This window comes from Poromitra crassiceps (assembly GCF_964638095.1).
Source record: "Poromitra crassiceps genome assembly, chromosome: 14".
Lineage (NCBI taxonomy): Eukaryota > Metazoa > Chordata > Actinopteri > Beryciformes > Melamphaidae > Poromitra > Poromitra crassiceps.
The window spans coordinates 37,186,632-37,209,601 of NC_139633.1; the positions used below are offsets into that span (position 1 = coordinate 37,186,632).

At 43.9% G+C, this 22,970-nt stretch overlaps 1 protein-coding gene across 1 annotated transcript in view; it reads right to left on the reverse strand.

Annotated features, from left to right (window-relative positions):
* The window catches only part of LOC310789559 (nephrocystin-1-like), a gene marked incomplete at its 3' end in the record, with an annotated part of 68,435 nt that overhangs the window by 37,266 nt on the left and 8,199 nt on the right, over nucleotides 1-22,970 (reverse strand). The window contains exons 6-9 of the mRNA XM_083651198.1: nucleotides 20,676-20,777; nucleotides 15,694-15,818; nucleotides 13,610-13,658; nucleotides 13,417-13,504 (exon numbers count right to left, since the gene is read on the reverse strand). Of these exons, the coding sequence (XP_083507324.1) occupies nucleotides 13,417-13,504; nucleotides 13,610-13,658; nucleotides 15,694-15,818; nucleotides 20,676-20,777 (364 nt within the window). The remainder of the gene's footprint in view (nucleotides 1-13,416; nucleotides 13,505-13,609; nucleotides 13,659-15,693; nucleotides 15,819-20,675; nucleotides 20,778-22,970) is intronic.

A 22,970-nucleotide genomic window follows, 5' to 3' on the forward strand; every position in this document is an offset into this window, starting at 1 on the left:
TGCCTCGCTCGCACTGCTTTTATTTTTGAAGGAGTAGGTCTAGAAAGTATCCGGTCTGTACGCGTACACTTCCAGTCTGTATGTGTACACTTCCAGTCTGTATGTGTACACTTCCAGTCTGTATGTGTACACTTCCAGTCTGTATGTGTACACTTCCGGTCTGTATGCGTACACTTCCAGTCTGTATGTGTACACTTCCAGTCTGTATGTGTACACTTCCGGTCTGTATGCATACACTTCCAGTCTGTATGTGTACACTTCCGGTCTGTATGTGTACACTTCCAGTCTGTATGTGTACACTTCCGGTCTGTATGCGTACACTTCCGGTCTGTATGTGTACACTTCCGGTCTGTATGTGTACACTTCCAGTCTGTATGTGTACCCTTCCAGTCTGTATGTGTACACTTCCGGTCTGTATGTGTACACTTCCAGTCTGTATGTGTACACTTCCAGTCTGTATGTGTACACTTCCAGTCTGTATGTGTACACTTCCAGTCTGTATGTGTACACTTCCGGTCTGTATGTGTACACTTCCAGTCTGTATGTGTACACTTCCAGTCTGTATGTGTACACTTCCAGTCTGTATGCGTACACTTCTGGTCTGTATGCGTACACTTCCAGTCTGTATGTGTACACTTCCGGTCTGTATGTGTACACTTCCAGTCTGTATGTGTACACTTCCAGTCTGTATGTGTACACTTCCAGTCTGTATGTGTACACTTCCAGTCTGTATGCGTACACTTCCAGTCTGTATGTGTACACTTCCGGTCTGTATGCGTACACTTCCAGTCTGTATGTGTACACTTCCAGTCTGTATGTGTACACTTCCAGTCTGTATGTGTACACTTCCAGTCTGTATGTGTACACTTCCGGTCTGTATACGTACACGTCCGGTCTGTATGTGTACACTTCCGGTCTGTATACGTCAGTGGGCAAGTGAACTAGGGAATGTATGAAGCCAGTTCTGGAATTCCATTAATTCGAAAAGTCCGCAGGGGGGCGCACGTCAGGTCCGGAAGTGACGACACGTACATTGGCTCCAATGTAAAAATGAGCCGACTTCTCTCTCGTTCTGTGTCTTAAATAAACATTTTCCGAATGAGCTTATGGTCTGAATAAACAATTTCAAGTCTTTTTCATGCTCTCCTGGGCTCCGTTTTCTAAATTATGGTCCCATTTCGCGTAAAAGAGCCGATAAAAATTATAACTTTGGGGGCGGGATTTTCTTTGACACCAGCCACAGGAAACCAGATGATTCCAACCAGTTGCCAAGGGGGACCGCCTTCCATTCCGAAACACCACCATTCCGACACCCCCCCACTCAGAAACACCCCCATTCCGAAACCCCCCCACTCCGAAATTGAAATTGATTTAACCCCCCCACTCCGAAACCCCCCCACTCCGAAATTGATTTTCAAGTCCATATTTCTCCGAGTTTCCTGCATTCCTGCAGCTTGAAATAAACGTTTCAACTCGTTTTTTTATGTCACTTCATATAATTTCGCTATAGCAGCAAACACGAGCCTGCTGCATTCAGATACAGGAATGTGATTGTGAACGTTGGATACATCCTAAAATCAGCTGTGGATCACAGACATTGGTGAGAAATAGCCTTTATTTAGATGTCGGCTGCCACAGACTTTTTTTTTTTTTTTTACAGTGTGACTATTTTAATAGATAATATGTATTTCTGATTGAATAAAAACTACATCAAATTGATTGTGACTACGATGGAGTTTTAGGGCCATGCATGATGAAAAATAAAAATTAAAGAGGGATTTTTTTTTCCAATGACAGGAGGGGAAAAAAATAGTTTCCATTTCAAGAATAAAGTCGAAATGTTGAGAATAAAGTCGAAATTTCGTGAATAAAGTTGAAATACTGTAACGAGAATACAATTGAAATGTATCATTGCCCCTGGAGCAATATCTCCAAAGACCAGACAGGCTGGTCTATTTGGATTCCCAGGGGCACAAGTTAACATGTCTTAAGACCAGAGAGGCTAAAAGTCTATGACTGGGCCTAGAGACACCCAGGCCAGCCACCATACCCAGGCTAAGAGCCCCTTTGCCAGCCCCAGACACCCAGGGAAGCCACCCCCACCTCCAGGCTGCCAACAAACTGAAAAATCAAAACAAGTTAGGAGAGCACCGCCCACAGTGTAGCCTACTACTGTACATATCCCATTCTCCGACTCAGTCAGTGGTAGGCTATATCCTGAGTTTCTGAAGTGTTGCAACTACTGTATATTGATGCAATGCCATGTGTATTTAACTTAAAGGCCGGCTTTACCGTGGGGAATATGAATATATATTAATTCTTAAAAAATCTTAAATTTCGAATCCGTTGAAATTTTTGAAATTGCTTGTTCACAGCCAGAGAAAAAATAAAAAATAAAATAAAAATAATAATAAAAAAAAAAAAAATTGGGCCAGGTGACGCGTTTCGCGTCATCTGGGCCAAGTCCGCCTTGCAATTTGGAGGCTTTTTTTTTTTTTTTTTTTTTTTTCTCTCTGGCTGTGAACAAGCAATTTCAAAAATTTCAACGGATTCGAAATTTAAGATTTTTTAAGAATTAATATATATTCATATTCCCCACGGTAAAGCCGGCCTTTAAATTGCCATAATCTTGAGATTGATCATTCACAGATGATCTTGTACAACCAAATGCAAACGTCGGGCCGTGCGTTGTGCAATATGAAGACATTTGGATTCAGGTGTGTCCAAACGCATCCGCCGCCCGTGCATACAGCATAAATTATTCTTATTGCCGTTATTAAGGAGAGGAGTTGATTTGCCACTTAAGGAATGGTAAGTAGGCTATGATCACATGTGGTCTCAAACACCAAGTGCTTTCGTAGGCTATACTTACATTTTTCTTCCATAAAAGCAAATATTATTCCCATGTTGCAAAGTGAGCTATAGGTCTATATGAGGAATTCTAGCCATTCAATAGAGGCCTATATCAAAATTGTGCTGACGGGCAGATACAGGCTTTCATCTTGCTGCGCACCTGTGTGGAGCTGCCTGCCGACTCCATATCCAAGTGTGTCTCCAACTTGCAATGCACAATCCTAGCCTGTGTAATATGAATAGGTCTCTGCTCCTCAATTCTTAATCAATTTATTTTGTTGCCTATAGCCTAATTTCCGGATTGCCGTCGCGTTAAATTCGGCTGTGTCAACCACGCTTATAACCAGCAGATCAAAACGCGACAATGCTCACTGCAGGCCAAGCGCATGGCTTGTTGAGATGAGTGCACTGCCGACAAACCTTTCTCAGATGATACTGTTAATATGTCAACACAGAAGTTAAAATAAAGTGTTGGAATATTTGTAATAAAATCAGAACAAACTAATTTTCGTTTTTAAATCAAGTTGTGTGTTGTTTCTGCAATGTCAGGCTATTTGATGCAGACATCACGGCATTTTGAAATAATGGACATCTCGTTAACAATGGCTATATTTCTCTTAAACATAAAATAGGCTAAATAAGGCACACACAAAAACTAACCTACCGTAAATTCCGGACTATAAGACGCACCGGTCTATAAGCCGCGGGACCAAAATTGACTATTTTTTTCTTCTATAAGCCGCACCGGTCTATAAGCCGCGGGTGTTTTGATGTTTAATTACCATATGAAAGGGTTCGTGCACAGAGAGGAATGTCGGGAAAGAGATGGCAGTTTGGGGAAGCTCCCATTTATTAACATTTCAACAAAACAAAACAAAAGTCAGGTCACTAATCCCCAGACAAAATCACACAACAATAGGCTATATGTGCAGCAAACCTGTAACCAGAGAAGTCAAGTCACTAATCCTCGTCTTCCTCTTCTTCCTGCGTACTGAAACCACCAAAGTCCTCATCTTCAGTGTCGGAAACGAACAGGTTCAGGGTGGCTTCGTCAACCACTCTCCTCTCTCCTTCATTGTCACTCAAAACCAACGAACTCCTCTTCGTCACTGTCGGCATCGAACAGCCTCTGAAGCCTCTGACGGCCCTCAGCGCCAGCTGTGGCGGCCTCATCCTCTTCATCCCGCAGCAGTCCAGCGTTTTGGAACCCGTTGGTGATTGTGGATGTTTTCACACTCCTATAATATTCCGTGCTGAGACAGTTCCTCCTGCTGCACCGTCCAACGCCTCACCATTGACTCATCGATGCCCAGGTTACGCGCGGCTGCTCTGTTTCCCTCTTTTAATGCGAGATTGACTGCTTTCAACTTGAAAGCTGCGTCGTGTGAATTTCTGCGTACCTTCCCCATGGTAAGTGAGAGTGTTGCTTCTACTGCTCGTTCTCATGCTGTCGAGAACGAGCAAAGCTTTTTTTTGGTGAAAGAATCCTCCAGGGCGCTTCTTGTTAACAGTCCGAGTGAGTGGCAGGTCGAACGTCAAAGGCACTTCATCCATATTTATGATCTGCTCCGGTTCGATGGAATATTCCTTGATCTTCCTTTGTGTGAATTCGCCGAAGTTTGTGATTTTCTCCTGGTAGTCGGGGGAGGGAGTTGATGGCCGAGTGGCCGTTTGCTTACCGTAATTACCATATGTAAGTGGTCACGCACAGAGGGGATTGTCGGGAAAGAGATGGCCGTTTGAGGAAGCTCCCATTTACCGTATTACCGTAACATTTCAACAAAACAACATAACACAACACCACCGTTGTTTATTTTTACAGTGCACACAGTGTCCGCGGTGTGGTGAAAAGAGGGCAAGAGAGGAAATTAAAACAGAAGTGGATTTATAGTTAGAAAGAGTGCTAAAAAAGAGAGATTTTATTTGTATTTTTTTTTTTTTTTTCTGAAAAAATCCATAGATAAGACGCACCGTTATATAAGCCGCAGGGGCCAAAAAACGGGAAAAAAGCCGCGGCTTATAGTCCGGAATTTACGGTACCTTTTTTTATTTATAGCTGCCAGCCATATTTACAGTAGGCTATATGATTATCGGTAGGCCTATAGCCTATTTAAAATTCATATTTGAAAGGTTGAATCCTCCATCGTTTCAGGGGGCACGGGTCAGACAGCCATGTCTACATTAGCTTACCTATTTGATGGGTCGGCACTTTGTTATGTATGTTCATATTACGCATGGGTTTTCACTGCTTTTTCGCGCATTGCAAGTTGGAGAGACACTTGGATTTGAGTCGGCAGGTAGCTCCACGTGAGCCAGCAAGCATTGTTCATTTTAAATTAGTTTTAATTCGATTTTGGGCCTTGATTATGCCACTCTATAGGCCCGCATATCAATTGATGAAAGGAGTGCCGGCAAGTGTTAGCCTATAAACTATAACTCCTTTGATGTCCAACACGCAGTGCACAGCGAGATGAAAGCCTGCATCTGCCCATCACCAGCACAATTTTGATATATAGGCCTATTGAAATGCTAGAATTAAATGTTCACACATCTCCATCTATTAAATAAGCGAATATTATTTTGTGATGTGTAGGCTAGCCTATAGGCTACGTGACGAATGAATGAATTTGCAATTAGGAAGTGCAGATGCACAGTGCGCCTCTCGTCACCTCACAACAACATGGCAATAACATTTGCTTTTATGGAAGAAAAAGGTAAGAAATAGCGTATTGTGTTAGTTAGCCTCAATCTCGAGATTATGGCAATTTAAACGAATTAAATCCATCAAGAATTGAAGAGAGGAATTGGAAACATGCGGATGTTGGCTGCCAATCTATATGCACCATGCAGTCGCAATATGATTATTTATTTATTTATTTTCAGAGTGTTTATTCTAATTCATTTCATCTGATAATATGTATAGGCCTAAAACGGTAGGAAATTCATTGTGTTTATAGGTGTTGCCCCCATGCACGTGAGTCTAATTTATTATAGAGTTAATATAATGTAGGCTATAGTCTACTTAACTTTTCAATAAAAATAAAAATAAATAGCTTAAACATATGCCTTATGTTATTTAGCCTAGCTGTTTTCAGGGGAGCTGTGTGGACAAAGGGAAGGATTATAGATAGAACACTTCAATTAACATATTCTGCCTGTTTTCTGGAAAACGACCTAGTGAAGACTTTCCACTCTGCTGGTCTAAATACCAGGTGTGGTCTTGCGCATTCCTGGCTCGCAGTTTTCTGCAGGTCACGGTGCACAGAGATATCTCTACAATCACTAAACATTGTTCATTTATGTTGTCTTGCCACACAGTTTGTTAAGTTTGTCAAATGCGTAATCGGAGAGCGCAAGGATCTGTTCCACAGCAGCATATTCAACTGATTATTTATATCTCCTGACACGCCGACAGGATCTAATCATAAATTATGTTTTCTACACATCTAAAGGTGAGCTGTTACACACGCCCACATTCATAGGCTACCGTGAAAGGTGTTTGAAAAAAAATAATTGTAACTTTGAGTCAAATGCTCACAGTTGAATAAGGTTCATTCAGTCATATATTAGCAAGATGAGGACGTTCTTATTTGTGAATGCCAGTCGGGTTGAACTGATTTTGTTTTATGAAAATCTGAGGAAATTTAGCTTCCCCATTCCCGATGGTCTAACATGCATATGCATATTTTCAATAAAAAACAATGAGTTGAACGTTAATTTCAAGCTTTTGTAATTGGCTGCAGCTTATTTCCGAATCGATTGCGGCTGGAGAGCTGGCTGCAGTGTTTGATGCAGGAAACTCGGAGAAATATGGACTTGAAAATCAATTTCGGAGTGGGGGGGTTTCGAAATGGAGGGGATGTCCCCATTCGGAATAGCGGTGCCTTTAAAAAAAATGGGAACCCCCTCCTTTACGAAGAATGGAGGTCGATCTTCGGAATGGGGGGGTTTCGAAAAGGCAGGGTGTAACCGTTGCCAAGGCAGGCTAGCTAGCTAGCTAGCAACGTAGCCAGATATTAAAAGTAAAATAACAGAAACAGCGTTACCCTTATGATATTTTAATGATGTTAGTAGACACACGTAACAGTATAGATCCCCGTGATGAGGTATGTTGATCAAAAGAACACCTAAAACGCTATATCAAAATCGGGTTTTAGTGGACGGGCAGCTCTGAAGTTGGGGCTTCAGAGCTGATCTGCGGCTAGCTAGCTAGCAACGTAGCAACAGTATAGAGCCCCCGAGGTCTGTTGATCAAAAGAACACCTAACGCTATATCGTTATGTAATGTGACTTGTGACATGATCACATTTCAATAAATATAACGTTTTTGCACATTTGAATGCTGCTGGTCGTTTGTGTAACGCTGTATATATTGGACATTTAAAGCTGATACACAATTGTGTTGAGGTAATTCCGCAAAGCTCAGTTAAAAATATAACGTGTAACACCAATGGAAGGATGGGTAGCATTAGCTAACGTCATCCAGGCTATAAACGTAAGGCTGTTATGAAACGCTGATTCCGACGTTACAATAATATGACATAATATGAGCCAGTTGTTATGTAATGTGACTTGTGACATGATCACCACATTTCAATAAATATAACGTTTTTGCACATTTGAATGCTGCTGGTCGTTTGTGTAACGCTGTATATATTGGACATTTAAAGCTGATACACAATTGTGTTGAGGTAATTCCGCAAAGCTCAGTTAAAAATATAACGTGTAACACCAATGGAAGGATGGGTAGCATTAGCTAACGTCATCCAGGCTGTAAGGCTGTTATGAAACGCTGATTCAGACGTTACAATAATATGACATAATATGAGCCAGTTAGCCTAGCTAGAGAGAGTAATTTCAGACCACCAGATATCACCATATTTCATTTCAATATTAAAGCATTCGTTGATTGAAGCAGACTCAGACTGCTGGTCGGTTAAGTTTCTCCGTCGTCCTGTCCTCTGGTCCAATCTTCGGTTTGTGTTCACTCGACATCAACAATCTTATACATGATAATATACAACAAGGCTATCTTTGTTGACAATGTTTATTGACAAAAGCATTAAAACAAGCAAATATAACAATATTCTCCGGTCACTGGCAGATACTAGCTACAATTGTTCAAAGCAAATCTCTCATGTCAGCATTTGGCTTGTGTGTTATTGCAATTTCCTATGTTGAAACAACTGATCAGCAGTAACGTGTATAGTTTAGCGTTAATCTCAGGAGAACAGAATATTATAGCTTTGATCTTCACAAATCATGATCCTCTGTTGTGTGTCCCATCTGGTACTGGACAGCAGCTACCCCTGGAAGAAACGAATTAGACACTGTTAATCACTGTATAACGTTAACGTTTGCTTACCCAACACTACGTGCGATTGGTAAATACTGTAAATGCAGAGGTGGATAAACTATCCAGAGGAGTTGAACCCCCAGCTTGTTCCCCCTCATCTAACGTTAGCTAGATAACGCTATAGCTGGTAGATCATATGAGTATGCTTTGAGTCTGCCTCATCTCAAAGAGGTAACCTAGGTAAACAGAACTGCGTTTGTTTTCTGTCTACGTCCGAATCTGTGCAGCATGCAATACTGTTTAACGTTGTATAACGTTAACTTATGCTACTCTAGTCTAACGTCCTCCTGTAATGACAAATGGACATGTAGCTAGCGTTAATGTCATGCTATGCAATTAGCGTTACGTTAGAAAATAAGATTACCTCGATTTTGTGGAAGATGCAAGCGGCAGGCTGGTGACGCCGCGCGAGGTCTGGAGGAAATAATACTCTGGTTTTTCTTCGGGCTATTGTATTCACTGTGACAGCAATGGAGCAAGGCTAGCAATAGCAACTAACGTTAGCAACATTTGTTAGCCAAGCTAACGGCTAGCAGGGAAAATAACATGAACAAGATGGATGCCGTGGCGGAGGAAACCCTCCCCCGAGTCCCGTCCACGCTCACGCCCTTTCCTGTTTTCCCGGCTCCAGGTTTGAACAGATTTCCCACAATGCAACAGGAAAATCCATTCATCCAATCAAACGAAATCAAACAATATCGGGAAGTGAGCTTCATTTTGCCGTGTCAAAAACATATAGCTCAGTTGGTCCATATATTGTACTGTCCATGGTATACGTACACTTCCGGTCTGTATACGTACACTTAGTAGTAGTAGTACTTTATTGGCATATAGCAGTCCGTAGGCTGAATTAATTACCAATTTACAGGTTAAAAAGCAGACATCGACACAAGTTAAAAATTCAAAACAGCACATAACTAAAATGGGACTTCAGGCATAGACAAGAGCAAACTAAATCAACAGGACATGTTATGGGATAATATGTTGGTTCAGGAGTCTAGTCAGATATGGTATGGGAGAGTTCTGATGGCGGCGTGTTTTTGTGAGGGGATTGTTCAGTTTATGACAGTTCCGGGTTATACGGCCAGAGATCTGCAGACGTGTTGGGGGTAGCCAGTTGGGGAATTGGGAGGTTTGGAGGTTTTGGGCAAATGACAGACAGATCTGCTCACGTCGGGAAGCCAGGTCAGTGAGCACTAGCTTTAACAGGGCGGTTGAGTAGTGGTCATAGTTGGGGCCGAGGATGATGCGACAGGCCCTCTTCTGTACCCGCTCCAATTGGGATGAAAGAGCTTGTGTGATGCCAGCATTCCAGATGGGGGCAGCATACTCCAGTAAAGGTCGTACATATCCAAGGTATATGGTTAGAAGGTCATCAGTGGAGACAGAAAAACGCCTGAGGCGCTTCAAGAAGAACAATTTCCTATTTGCATTTGATGTTATGGCACACACTTCCAGTCTGTATGTGTACACTTCCAGTCTGTATGTGTACACTTCCAGTCTGTATGTGTACACTTCCAGTCTGTATGTGTACACTTCCAGTCTGTATGTGTACACTTCCGGTCTGTATGTGTACACTTCCAGTCTGTATGTGTACACTTCCAGTCTGTATGTGTAGACTTCCAGTCTGTATGTGTACACTTCCAGTCTGTATGTGTACACTTCCAGTCTGTATGTGTACACTTCCAGTCTGTATGTGTACACTTCCAGTCTGTATGTGTACACTTCCAGTCTGTATGTGTACACTTCCAGTCTGTATGTGTACACTTCCAGTCTGTATGTGTACACTTCCGGTCTGTATGTGTACACTTCCGGTCTGTATACGTACACTTCCGGTCTGTATACGTACACTTCCAGTCTGTATGTGTACACTTCCAGTAGGGGTGTCACGGTACACAAAAGTCACGGTTCGGTACGTACCTCGGTTTTGGGGTCACGGTTCGGTACGAAAACGGGGGAAAAAAACAACAAATCCCAAATTCTGTTTTTTTCCCTTTGAATATGTCTGAATTCTGCTTTTTACGCTATTTTTACCATCAGAAATAGTGTCTAATATGTGGGAATGAATAAATGTCCACTATTTAATAAGATCTAGGCCAGTGGTTCCCAACCTTTTCCAACTCAGGGCCCACTTTTATGTCTCAAAAATGTTCGCGGCCCACCTCCGACCCCATAAATACAAAGGCCATATAATGCGTTCTCAGAGCACTTTTTTATTGAAAATTGAACATAAAGGACTGAACTGAATACAGGAGAAACATGTTGGAAGCTCCACAGTCACTAACACAGCACCTGTAACATGTTGCAACACCTTCAGTATTACAGTTTTCAAGGAGCTGTCCACACACACACACACACATACACACACACACGCACACACACACACACACACACACACACACACACACACACACACACCAATCATTCAAGGAGCTGTCCATCAGCACCACACAGATGTCAGAAATGACAAGCAAGGGGCTGTCTGTAACAGGCTAATTAACAAATGATTAATAAATAACGGTATCCTTCAACAATGGAAAAATGCATTCTCATAACAATTTGACATCCAATATCAGATCCAAACAAAATCCAAATATCAGAAGAAAGCCCATTAAATCGATAGGGTTACAAATAAACACAAACCCAATATAAAGATGATGTAAAGATGAAACTTCAATTCAAGCAAAAGCAATAACATCAAAGAAACAAAAATCATACTTTTTCAAGTATGATTTTTCAAAATCTTTAAAAAAAAAAATTAAAAAAAAAAAAAAAAATCTTTTTTTTTTCAAAAATCATACTTTTTTGGAAATGATTTGGCGGCCCACTTGCAATACCTTCGCGGCCCACCAGGGGGCCGCGGACCACAGGTTGGGAATCACTGATCTAGGCAATCCACACAAAAAGGTTTTACTCTAGAGCAGTGATTTTCAAAGTGTGGGGTGCGCCTCCCTCTCAGATGTCTGTATTCCAGCTGTTTGACAGGGCAAAGGCATTTCCCCCCACTTTAAATCTTTATTGTACACAAGTTTGTAAACAGAGCGCATGTGTGGAGTAGCCTAATACTCCCACCAACCCCTCCCCCTGTTGTATTTGTTTTATGTAGCATTTGCGTTTGATGTAAGCACTAATTTGGAATCCTATCGAAAAGCGGCCACTAGGCGGCAGTATTTCTTTAGTCAACGTCAAAATACCTACATGTTAAGTAGAAGAAGAATAAAACGGCAGAAGAAGAAAAACTTCTAAACCCTGTTGAAAGATACCCCCACTGTCTGACAGACAACGGGGTGGGTTTCACTTTCCCAGTAAGTACGGGAAAGAACCCTTTCAGCGCCTTAACGTTATTGGATGTGAGTTTTGTTTAGCATAATATGATTACGTTCGGTCATCTAATGGATTATTGGAACATGACAAGGAGTCGCTCTTCCTTGCTTGTCTGCATCCGCAGATGTCTGGTTGAGTCTGCTTGACCGCATCACTCATCCCACGCGATGTAAGTTGCTTGTTTACAAGTTAACAGCTTTGTCAGTGTTATGTAACGTTTAGCCGCAACGCGCAGCTATAAAGGACTTTGTCGCGGCTACGTAACGTTACATTGGCAAGCTTACCTCGTTGGCTTGATGTTGACAGAATTTGCAAAACAGCTTATCGCCACAAAACGTCCCATTCTGTGAACGCGGATTTCTATGGCCCTTGTGTTGTTTTGGTGTGTCTTCTTCTGTGGCGTTTAATTCAATTCAATTCAATGCCGTTCAAACAGCGTTTAGGTGCTTCTGGATTTGACGTATTCGTCGTGTCGTTTCACATACCGTGAAACGACGTACCGTGAGGCATGTACCGTAAACTCACGGGACGAATACATGTACCGTGACACCCCTAACTTCTAGTCTGTATGTGTACACTTCCAGTCTGTATACGTACACTTCCGGTCTGTACGCGTACAGACCGGATACTTTCTAGACCTACTCCTTCAAAAATAAAAGCAGTCAGTGCGAGCGAGGCAGGCGAGCACTGCAGCGGCCAAACACTGATGTTAGCACGCAAGCTAACGTTTGATAGCTCCCGGGGGACGGCTGGCTGTCTGTACCCCGGGAGCGGTGCTTAAGTGTGGGCCACTGGGCCAGCAAGGTCCAGCCAGTGGGTAACGTAGGTCCCTGGAGGACAAGGTCCTGGCGGGGCGGGGGTCTGTGCGTAGCCTGGGGAGGGGTGCTAATAGTGGGTAAGCAGTTGGGCAGATTCATGGAAGGTGGATGGCGTGAGGGGGCTGTCCTGGGTCTCAGAGGCCGACCGTGGAGCTCATACGGGCAGTGGCGGGCAGTGGTGGCCCAATGGTTAGAGAAGCGAGCTTGTGACCGGAAGGTCGTCGGTTCAATCCCCGGGACCGGCAGGATAGACTCTGGTTGTACTGGTCAGCTTCCAGGTATGAATGTGTGTGTGAATGTGAACAGGGCACTCCTGAAAAAGAGAGCATTGCTCTCAGTGAGACTCCCCCTGTATAAATAAAGGTTAAAAAAAAATACTAGCGTGGGTAGGAACAGGATGGACGAGTTGCTAGCTAACGTTAGCTAGTAGCATAGCTAGCCGATTAACTAGCCAGATCAACCCCGGGAATGTGATCAATGTTGGGGGGAATTGTCTGTCAACATCGGGCATGAATCATGCAAACATTCAATCATCCTAAAGACACTAATGCACACAAGCATAGAATATCATAATACCTACGCCGATTTGAAAAGAAAAATATCAAGTCTTTTATTTTTTTAAGGAGTAGGTCTGTGGTCTGTATACACGTACACTTCCGGCGGGAGAACGTACACGGTGGGCGGGGCGAGATGCAGATGGATGTATCTGGAAAGGGGGGGTTCACCGTGACGTAACGCTGAATCAAATCGCCGATTTTGGAGGCCCCAAAAAAAGGAGGTTTGAACCCCTAGAGGGCACTCTCACTGCCTGAAAATGACACAGTGTACCAGGTAGAATTCTAACAGTTTAGTCTCAAATGTAGAGATTTTTCCTTCACACACCACCTCAAAAGCCATAATACAGTTGAAAGCTGAAAAAAATTTGTTTTAGGGGTTAGTCCTCCTTGAAGTGTGTGTGTGTGTGTGTGTGTGTGTGTGTGTGTGTGTGTGTGTGTGTGTGTGTGTGTGTGTGTGTGTGTGTGTGTGTGTGTGTGTGTGTGTGTGTGTGTGTGTGTGTGTACTAACCTTCCTCCTCCAGCAGTTTATTAAGAGTTGATGGTCTGAATCCTGAAGGGATCGCACCCATGGCAGAGAGCACATCAGTCGTATCAATCTGTCCATCACAATCACACACACACACACACACACACACACACAGTGAAAACAATAAGAATTCTCAATGCAGTGCAGAACACTTGGTGCGTGGAGAGCGTCTCACCTCAGTCAGAGCCTTCCTGACAGTAGACCAGTTGGAATGGGAAGCAGTGCTGTTAGAGAGCAGAGAGGAATGGAAGCACTGACATTATTCAGAGAAAGCATCATTAAAACAACATCATCATCAATTTCAATCTAAATTAATTCCGTATTTTGATCACTTTTTGTTTCCTCCCAGTTTTCTCCCCAGTTGTACTCGGCCAATTCCACCTGTCTAAGCTGTCCCCGTCGTTGATGCACCTCCTCTGCTGACCTGGGGCAAGTTGTAGACTAGTACATGCTTCCTCTGATACATGTGCAGTCGCTAGCTGCTTCTTTACACCGGACAGCGAGGTGTTTCACCGGCAGGATGTAGCAAATGGAGGGATCATGCTATTCCACCCCAACGACCAAAGGAGGCGCTAGTGCAGCAACCAGGACACGTACCCATATCCGGCTTCCCACCCGCAGACACGGCCAATTGTGCATGTATGGACATCCGACCAAGGCAACACGGGGCACGACAGTAGATCCTGTGTGTTTCTTATGTGTATTAGGGGTGGGCGATATGAAGATCTTAGATCGTTCACGATCAGAATGGCTCCACGATCTGCCTTTCCAGACAGATCGTTAGAATCGCACTACATGCAGTGCACATTCTATCTGTTGCATTTCTATGTCTGAAAGATGCTTCCAAAGTTTTCCTCCCCTCCCCCTTTTCACTTTGCAAAGCAGGACGACAACACGGAGGGGCAGTTAGTTTGAGAGAGACACACACACACACACACACACACTTAACCAGGGCTTGCCTTGACACGAAGAACCTCCCGTCATCCCGGGGACGTTAAAAATAGCGTCAGGGACGGTGAAAATTAATTTGGGGACGGAGCCGGACGATAGCCTAAGTAAACACACGCTCTGCTGGTTATGAACAGCGTTAAAAATGACATGCCACACACACACGCACACTAAACAGACATGCGGGCACTGGCAGAGAGACAAACAGGCAGATAGAGCGGAACTCATCGCGCAAAAAGTGTCTGAATCTCGGCTGCTCTTTGTGATAGTTTGAGTTTCATTTGCTTCAGTCGGAATTTGTCAGTTATTTTAAATGCGAGGACGCATTGCTCCTAATCTGCCCTCATCCTGCTGCCTCGTATTCTCAGGAGAGCGCGTTTCTGCTCCACCTTCTCTTTCCTTCCCCCCTGCCTCTCTCTCACTGCTCAACGCTGTGTGTGTGTGTGTGTGTGTGTGTGTGTGTGTGTGTGTGTGTGTGTGTGTGTGTGTGTGTGTGTGTGTGTGTGTGTGTGTGTGTGTGTGTGTGTGCTGAGCCACATGTCTCTGCTCTGTCCGTCAGTCTCTCTCTGTCTGTTAGTCTCTCTCTCTCTCCATTAAATTAGCAAATTGACAATTGACAAATGACAATCACGCAACTCAATCGCAGATAGCCAATATATTCGTCCCATCGCCCAACCCAAAATAACAGTGAACCAAGAGATAGATAGATAGAGTGTTTGCATGCTTGTGAACATTATTTTTTAGCACATGAATTATTGGAAACTCAGCGTAAATGAACGACATGAAAATATTTATAAAACAAATTGTATTTTAAATTTCCATGAGTTGTCTAGGTTTCTCATGGCCGTACGAACCCTGAAATTAGTTTGGTTGTACTTGTACTGTTCAGTAACTTGCAAAATAGTCTTAAAAACCAATATGAAAAAGAATTGTGATAAGATCGTGGATCGTGATCCTGCCTGAATAAATCGTGATATGATATTTTTGCCATATTGCCCACCCCTAATTCCACCCCAATGACCAAAGGAGGCGCTAGTGCAGCAACCAGGACACGTACCCTTATCCGGCTTCCCACCCGCATACACGGCCAATTGTGCATGTATGGACATCCGACCAAGGCAACACAGGGCGTGAACCTGCGACCCTCGTGTTGGTGCTGTATTTTTTATAACTAATATAGTCCTGGGATCCTTTCATTTGACCGCATCACTCAGAATAATCTGAAGGACAAAACTGGTCTAAGAACCTCTGGAAACAACACAGTCAAACCAAATCTCAGCAGATTCCAGTTTTTAAAACGGAGAACCTCACCTCCGTTTGTCTTGGTCCTCAGCCATGTCTTCACCATCCTGCTCCTCCTCTTCCTCGTCTGACTCCTCATCATCATTATCATCATCATCATCTTCATCTTCATCATTGTTGACACCAGAACCACTCTGAAATGTTTTGGTACAGTGAGCGGTTTTAATCATCTAAGCCAGCGGTTCACAACCTTTCCCCACTCATGGCCCACTTGAAAATCTCAAAAATGTTCTCAGCCCACATTCAACTGTAAACAGTATGGAGGCCAAATAATGTGTTCTCAGCCCACATTCAACTGTAAACAGTATGGAGGCCAGATAATGTGTTCTCAGCCCACATTCAACTGTAAACAGTATGGGGGCCAAATAATGTGTTCTCAGCCCACATTCAACTGTAAACAGTATGGAGGCCAGATAATGTGTTCTCAGCCCACATTCAACTGTAAACAGTATGGAGGCCAAATAATGTGTTCTCAGCCCACATTCAACTGTAAACAGTATGGAGGCCAGATAATGTGTTCTCAGCCCACATTCAACTGTAAACAGTATGGAGGCCAGATAATGTGTTCTCAGCCCACATTCAACTGTAAACAGTATGGAGGCCAAATAATGTGTTCTCAGCCCACATTCAACTGTAAACAGTATGGGGGCCAAATCATGTGTTCTCAGCCCACATTCAACTGTAAACAGTATGGAGGCCAAATCATGTGTTCTCAGCCCACATTCAACTGTAAACAATATGGGGGCCAAATAATGTGTTCTCAGCCCACATTCAACTGTAAACAGTATGGAGGCCAAATAATGTGTTCTCAGCCCACATTCAACTGTAAACAGTATGGAGGCCAAATCATGTGTTCTCAGCCCACATTCAACTGTAAACAGTATGGAGGCCAAATCATGTGTTCTCAGCCCACATTCAACTGTAAACAGTATGGGGCATCCATTCTATTCTAAAGCATGCCACCCGTGCTCTTTCTCTTTCCCCCTTCCCCTGCTCCTTCCCCACCTCCTCTCCTCCCCAACATTTCCCATTCCCTCCCCACCTCATCACCATCCTGCTCTCTCCTCTCTCACATTCTCCCTGCTCTCCCTCCCCACCTCCTCCCTTTCCTGATCTCTCCTCCCCCACTATTCTACCCCCCCCCCCCCCCCCCCCCCGATTTTTTATCCCATTTTATCCCCCATTAGTGCTCATTTGATCTCTCAATCCTGGTTGCTACTCCATCCTCTGCCGATCTGGGGAGAGCCGAGACTGGCTCCATGCTTCCTCCGAGACATGGGCAGTCAGTCAGCCGCTTCTTTTCACCTGACAGAGGAAGCTTCACCGGTAGGACATAGCACGTGGGAGGTTCACGCTATTCCAACCAGTTCCCCTCCCTCTAAACAGGCGCCCTTAACGACCAGAGGAGGAACCACATTAGCAACCAGGATATTGCATGTTTTTGTGAAGGGGGTTCCTATATGAAGGAAACCCCCGGGAGGCACGGGGAGAACATGCAAACTCCACACAGAAAGGCCCTTTTGCCGACCCCACCCGGGCGGTGGGCACTCGAGGACATGCGGACGGGCACGCATTCCTTCAGCGTTCACCTCGTCCCCAGGTGGGAATCGAACCCACAACCTTCGAGCTGTGAGGCGATAGTGCTTACCACTCCTCCCCCACTATTCTAAAGCATGGCACCCATTCTACCCTAAAGCATTCTATTCTATATTTCTATATTTTCTATATTTTCAAATTAATAACTCATTAACTCAAATCAACTCTCAATAACTGTCAAACTAGATGAATGATGAATAGTTTGACAGTTATTGAGAGTTGATTTGAGTTAATGAGTTATTAATTTGAGTTAGTGTGGACCAGTGATGTCACTGGTCCACACTTTAACACTCAATAACTGTCAAATTAAATGACAGACTTCAAAACAGTTTACAGTTTTCTGATATACTACTGGTGTTCTAATGATACAAAGCTGGTTGAAAATGGGCAGAGTGTTCCTTTAACCCAACTAACTTAACCTAACTAACTATCCGGTGTGCACAACACTGTCAGCCTAAACTCCGGCTGACACCCCAAAAACCTACAATCCGCTACAGAAAAATGTATATTGTTTGTTTATTAACACATTCACTGCCAGCCTTTTTTTTTTTACTGTAGGTAGGTTCTGCCAGAGGGTTTTTTTGAGGATTCTGGCTCATTTTACAAGAGCCGAGGATTATTTTCTGCTTGGAGTTTGTGAACACAAAGTTCACAAAAGTACTAATAGAATGTGTGCTTTCTCTGTCTAAAAGAGTTAGTTTGTAGAGTTAGTAGTTATGTAGATATTAGCCGTTGAGTACAGCATGGTTTCAGCGTCTGAGAGTGAAAGCTGAGATAATCGCAGTTTTGTGAAATTCAATCAAACAGGCAGAACAGTCACTTTAACCATTTATTTTTGGCATCAGTGAGAGATCAGACATCTAAACAATATAGTTCTGAACGCCCTCTCCTTCAAACTCCTCCCTCCGTGGGCGTGTCTGGTGGCTTTCAGCCTGCGTTTGTCACAAGCGAGTGTTCTGCTGCTGCTGCTGCGAGTTTGAGCAGCCTCCCTCCCTGGCAGCGAGTGTGGATAGGGCTCACTTGTTTCTTGGGTTTGAGAGCTTTGATGAAGCTTTGTGCGATTCTAGGCTTTATGCTGCGTGTTTCAAACTGTGTTTTCCACCCAGTCTATTTTTGGAATCCCCCACCGCCAGCTCCCAGCGCGATAATGCGCGAAAGTGAAAGCGTTTTCGCCAATCCATTTTACAGTAGAGAATGGTTTCCTCGCGCGTTACCCTACAGTTTTGGCTCTGCTTTTCCTAGTGTGGAGAGCACTGTCGCCACTTAGTGGGTCCGTGGAATGGGTTGTACACGTTCGCTGACTCCAATATTTTTATAGGAGACGTGGGGAGCGTTGATCCACGTCCCACCGTCAAAAAAAATCGTGTGAACGCAGTGAACGTGTTAACTCATTCATGGCCAGTTTAGGACTGCCAATATTTAGCACAGGCCAAAGATTTTCATAATTGTTGGTCATCTTTCAAGACCCACAGTAAATTATCTATTAGCACCAAAGTGATTTGCAATACCTCAAAATGAAGATGTACGTCTCTGGGTTCACCAGAAAAAAAAAGTGAGCTTTTAGCATGTTCTGTACTCTTACTTATAGCCATTTATATACACCCTGTTTTCACCAAAAAGGTCTCTCTGAGAAGAGAAACAGCAGAAAAGGCCATTTTTGTAAAAGACACAATCTCAGGCAGAACTCGCTCTCAATTCTTTTATTTTGAACTGTATTGACATCAGACATGTAAATATTATTCGTTATGACACAAATGACAAAAAAAAAATATATATATATATATATATATATATATATATATATACATGAAGTGCTTTTTTTACATTCAACAATACAGTTTACTCAGTGTGAGTGAGTGTGAATGTGTGTGTGTGTGCACGGGGCCCATGTGTGTCTCTTTACATTACATTACATTTCGTCATTTAGCAGACCTAAATGACCGTCCTGACCGTCCTGACCTCATTCTGAGATGTGGGCTCACAATCGGCTCCTCATCTGAAATAAAAGCAACATATCCTCAGTAAACTATATAATCACATTTAGTACAGAGACAGTGTAGTCGTGTACTAGTGTCTCAGTAAACTATACGATCATAGAATGCAGAGATCAGTGTAGTCTCTCTCACACACACACACACACACACACACACACACACACTCCTTACCGCGAGATCATCCGGGTCCTGTCGCATTGGAGTCCAGTCTTCCTCGCCCTCGACAGGAAAGTGGCCGTGCTGCTTGGCTCTGTGTGAAAGCAATTTCTGTGGCGAGGCTGCTGTTCTCCTCCTGCTCACAAAGTTGTGACTCCGTCTCGTCTCTTTCGGGGTGGCACACAGGAACGGGGTCCAGGGACCAGGATCGATCATGTTGGTCACGGGTTTGACTACCGCGAACAACTGATCGATGTCCGCTGCCCTGCAGCAAGCCGACCAGCTCGTGCAGCGCGCCGAGGGGCGTTTCAATGGCGTTTCTCCTCTCTGCAACAAGGAAGCGCGTTTCTCTGTTTTCTGTTTTTCCTCCTGCTCATTTCAAAACAACAGCTGCGGTATGTGTTTGATCGCGTGTTGTCGGCTTGGCTTTGAGGGTAGGGACCTGATAACATGTCACAGGCTGGGGAAGTCTTTGAACTACGCACTGCACTAATAAAAACAGAAACACGTCAAACACGTCTTTGGCGTGGATGGCTATTCCTGATAACACGTCAAAGACGTCTTTGGCGGTGAATGAGTTAACTGGCCCCTCGCCTTCTATCATTTCACGAAAGTGGCAAAGCAAGTTGAGTATCCCTGACCTATAGGGAGAAATTTAGTTTGTCATTGTAAACCCACAGCACAGTAATGATGACATGTTCTTCATAGATCTAGCCTTTTAATTTTGCTCTTAAGCTTTCTCAAAGTACACCAAATTCATGCATTTTACTTTAAAATGTTTAGACCCCCTAGGGGGTCTGCGGTCCCCCACCACAAATTCTCAAAATCCTGTGGGAAACACTGCTATAAGTGACTGGGCAGTGTAATAGTATGACTATAAGTGACTGGGCAGTGTAATAGTATGACTAGAAGTGACTGGGCAGTGTAATAGTATGACTAGAAGTGACTGGGCAGTGTAATAGTATGACTAGAAGTGACTGGGCAGTGTAATAGTATGACTAGAAGTGACTGGGCAGTGTAATCGTATGACTAGAAGTGACTGGGCAGTGTAATAGTATGACTATAAGTGACTGGGCAGTGTAATAGTATGACTAGAAGTGACTGGGCAGTGTATTAGTATGACTATAAGTGACTGGGCAGTGGAGAAGAGGGCAGTGACAGCTGGAGGAGTGAAAATCAATGAAATAAACTGGTGTCATCAGTGTCATCTTGAGACACAAAATGGCTGGTTGACTGGTTGTGTACCTTCAGGTAGGTTTTAGGGACGACTCCTCTGTTGCCTTTAGTGTCCTGCGCCAGCCACCATCCATCTGCCGTCTTCCTGATGATCCTCAGCACCGTGCCCCTCTGAAACACAGGGCAACAAACCAGTTTGTGTGACTTCTCCCGCATTATAACTTACAAATCTGCAGGAATTGACAAAAATATGCGCGATTCTCGCAATCCTGCGCCAAATTTTAAGCCCCGGGAAGCAGCACTTCACTGAAGCTTCAAGCAGGAGCCTTGCCATTCACACCAGAAGCATTCTCTTTTCCTCAACGCTTCGCTCGGCGCTGCCCTCCCCCTGCTCACAACTTGCATTGACTTCGTGCCTGGCAGCTCGGGTGCAGCGCGCTTGAAAAATAGAACAGAAGCTGAAACTATCGCTGCAGCCCGCGTGCTGGTGTGATCGGTCTCGCCTCTTCACAAGGACGCTGAAATGAAACTGCCTCCATGCTGCGTAGCTTCAGCATTGCTTCAGCATAGCTTCGGCGTATGGTGTGTCCGGGCCCTAAGGATTAGATGTGGAATATTTTGCATTTCATCATTTATACAAAGTTGCTCCTTTGACTTGCAGAATGCACAACTGTTCTATTCCAATCACTTAACTTTCTGCATTTCTCCTGCTTATTTATGAACCTTGTTACATTGAGAAATTCCATCAGCCTGTTTGATGGACAGGAAAGCTTTCAGAATTAATATCTGACTTGTATAAATGGATTACCAACCTTTTTTGATTTGTGATGCCACATTGACGTCACAAAAATCTAGGGACCCCAGAATTTCACTACATTGGTAATATCATAAGTATCATCATCAGTGACATCATCAATTGGGGTCGCGACCCCAAGGTTGGGGACCACTGGTCTAGGGGTTGATCTTCACCACACACCAAACAGTGGCTGAAGATAAAGGTGTGCAGTTGCCTTGCGTGAGTCCTATCAGCCCAGAGCCATAGAGATATAAGAGTTGTGTCATCTCCATTCACTCCAATGGACCAGTTGATTTGTTGTATTTGTTTGACCTCGCCATAGTTCCTGGAAGTAAGTTTCTGTATTAACACATTGAGTGCCAGCGACGCCATATGGCGTCATTAGAAATTTACCGTAGAGTGCCAGCGACGCCAAATGGCGTCAATAACTCGAAATTGTTTTTTTGACGGGGGGGTGTCGATCTCAGCTTCTTACATCGCCTCTTACAATATGAGAGCTATTGAATGTGTCTAACCTATTTTACAGAACCCTTAGGTGGCGACAGCGCACTCCAGATGAGAGAAAGTATACCCGGTAGTTAAACACACAGAAGAAGTCATTGTGGAAAAGGAAATCGCATCGCATCCGTCCGTATGCAGCTGCTTCATTGAAGCATAACGTAGCTGTGCCCCTGCAGCAGCCAATCTGCTGTCACAATTGAGCACCTCGTGTCTGCTGCAACAGCCCATTCGCATGATCAGCCGTGGATTTGTTATTATTCTCAACTGGAAGCATGGGAGCTGGTACACGCGGCTGTAAAAAAGCTGGATCTAGCGGACTTTTTCAGTGCTGAGCACACGCAGAGCAAACAGCAGAGCCGAGCAGAGCAGAGAGACACTCCTCCCACAACGGGGGGGGGGGGGGGGAGAGGAGGAGGGGGGGAGGTGGGGCACGCAGGACACTACAGCATACAACAGACCCAGGCAGCTGCAGCATTACATCAGAAAATATTAGCAATGAGTCAATGATGTGCTTGAAATGCTTCCTTTCACAAAAGGGTCATTATCTCAGCTCGTAGAAAAAAAGGGCTGTTTTTGGTCTAATCAAGCTATCTTCTCCGGCTCATAACTAAAGAACGGAAAATGGGATCAATAAACTTTTTTTTGCATGTGATAGAAGAGAGTCTCATCGTTATTTGTGCATGTTCAGTGTTTACATAGTAATTATTAAAGAAATTATATGACTGTTTTAAAATGCATTGCGGCCTATGTGGCACAGTACAGCACCTTTTGCCCAAGGGCCGTGGCACTCAAAGTGTTAAGCAGCAGTGTAGAGTTGCAGCAGAATGGGCCGTTTGTGAGGTACTTTGAAAGGGTTTAAAGACGTTTAAAGAATCAAATTGTATATTATCAGCTTTATTTGATGCATTCAAGCGTACTTCCTGGAACTGTTCCCCCACACACACTAATAGCTATGTGAGTCACGTGTCTATCATTTTGGACATCAGTTGGCACCACTCTCTCTTTAGCTCACTCACTCTGTATCAGCCTAGATTTCAGAATGATTATACTAGGACTAGAACTGTGGA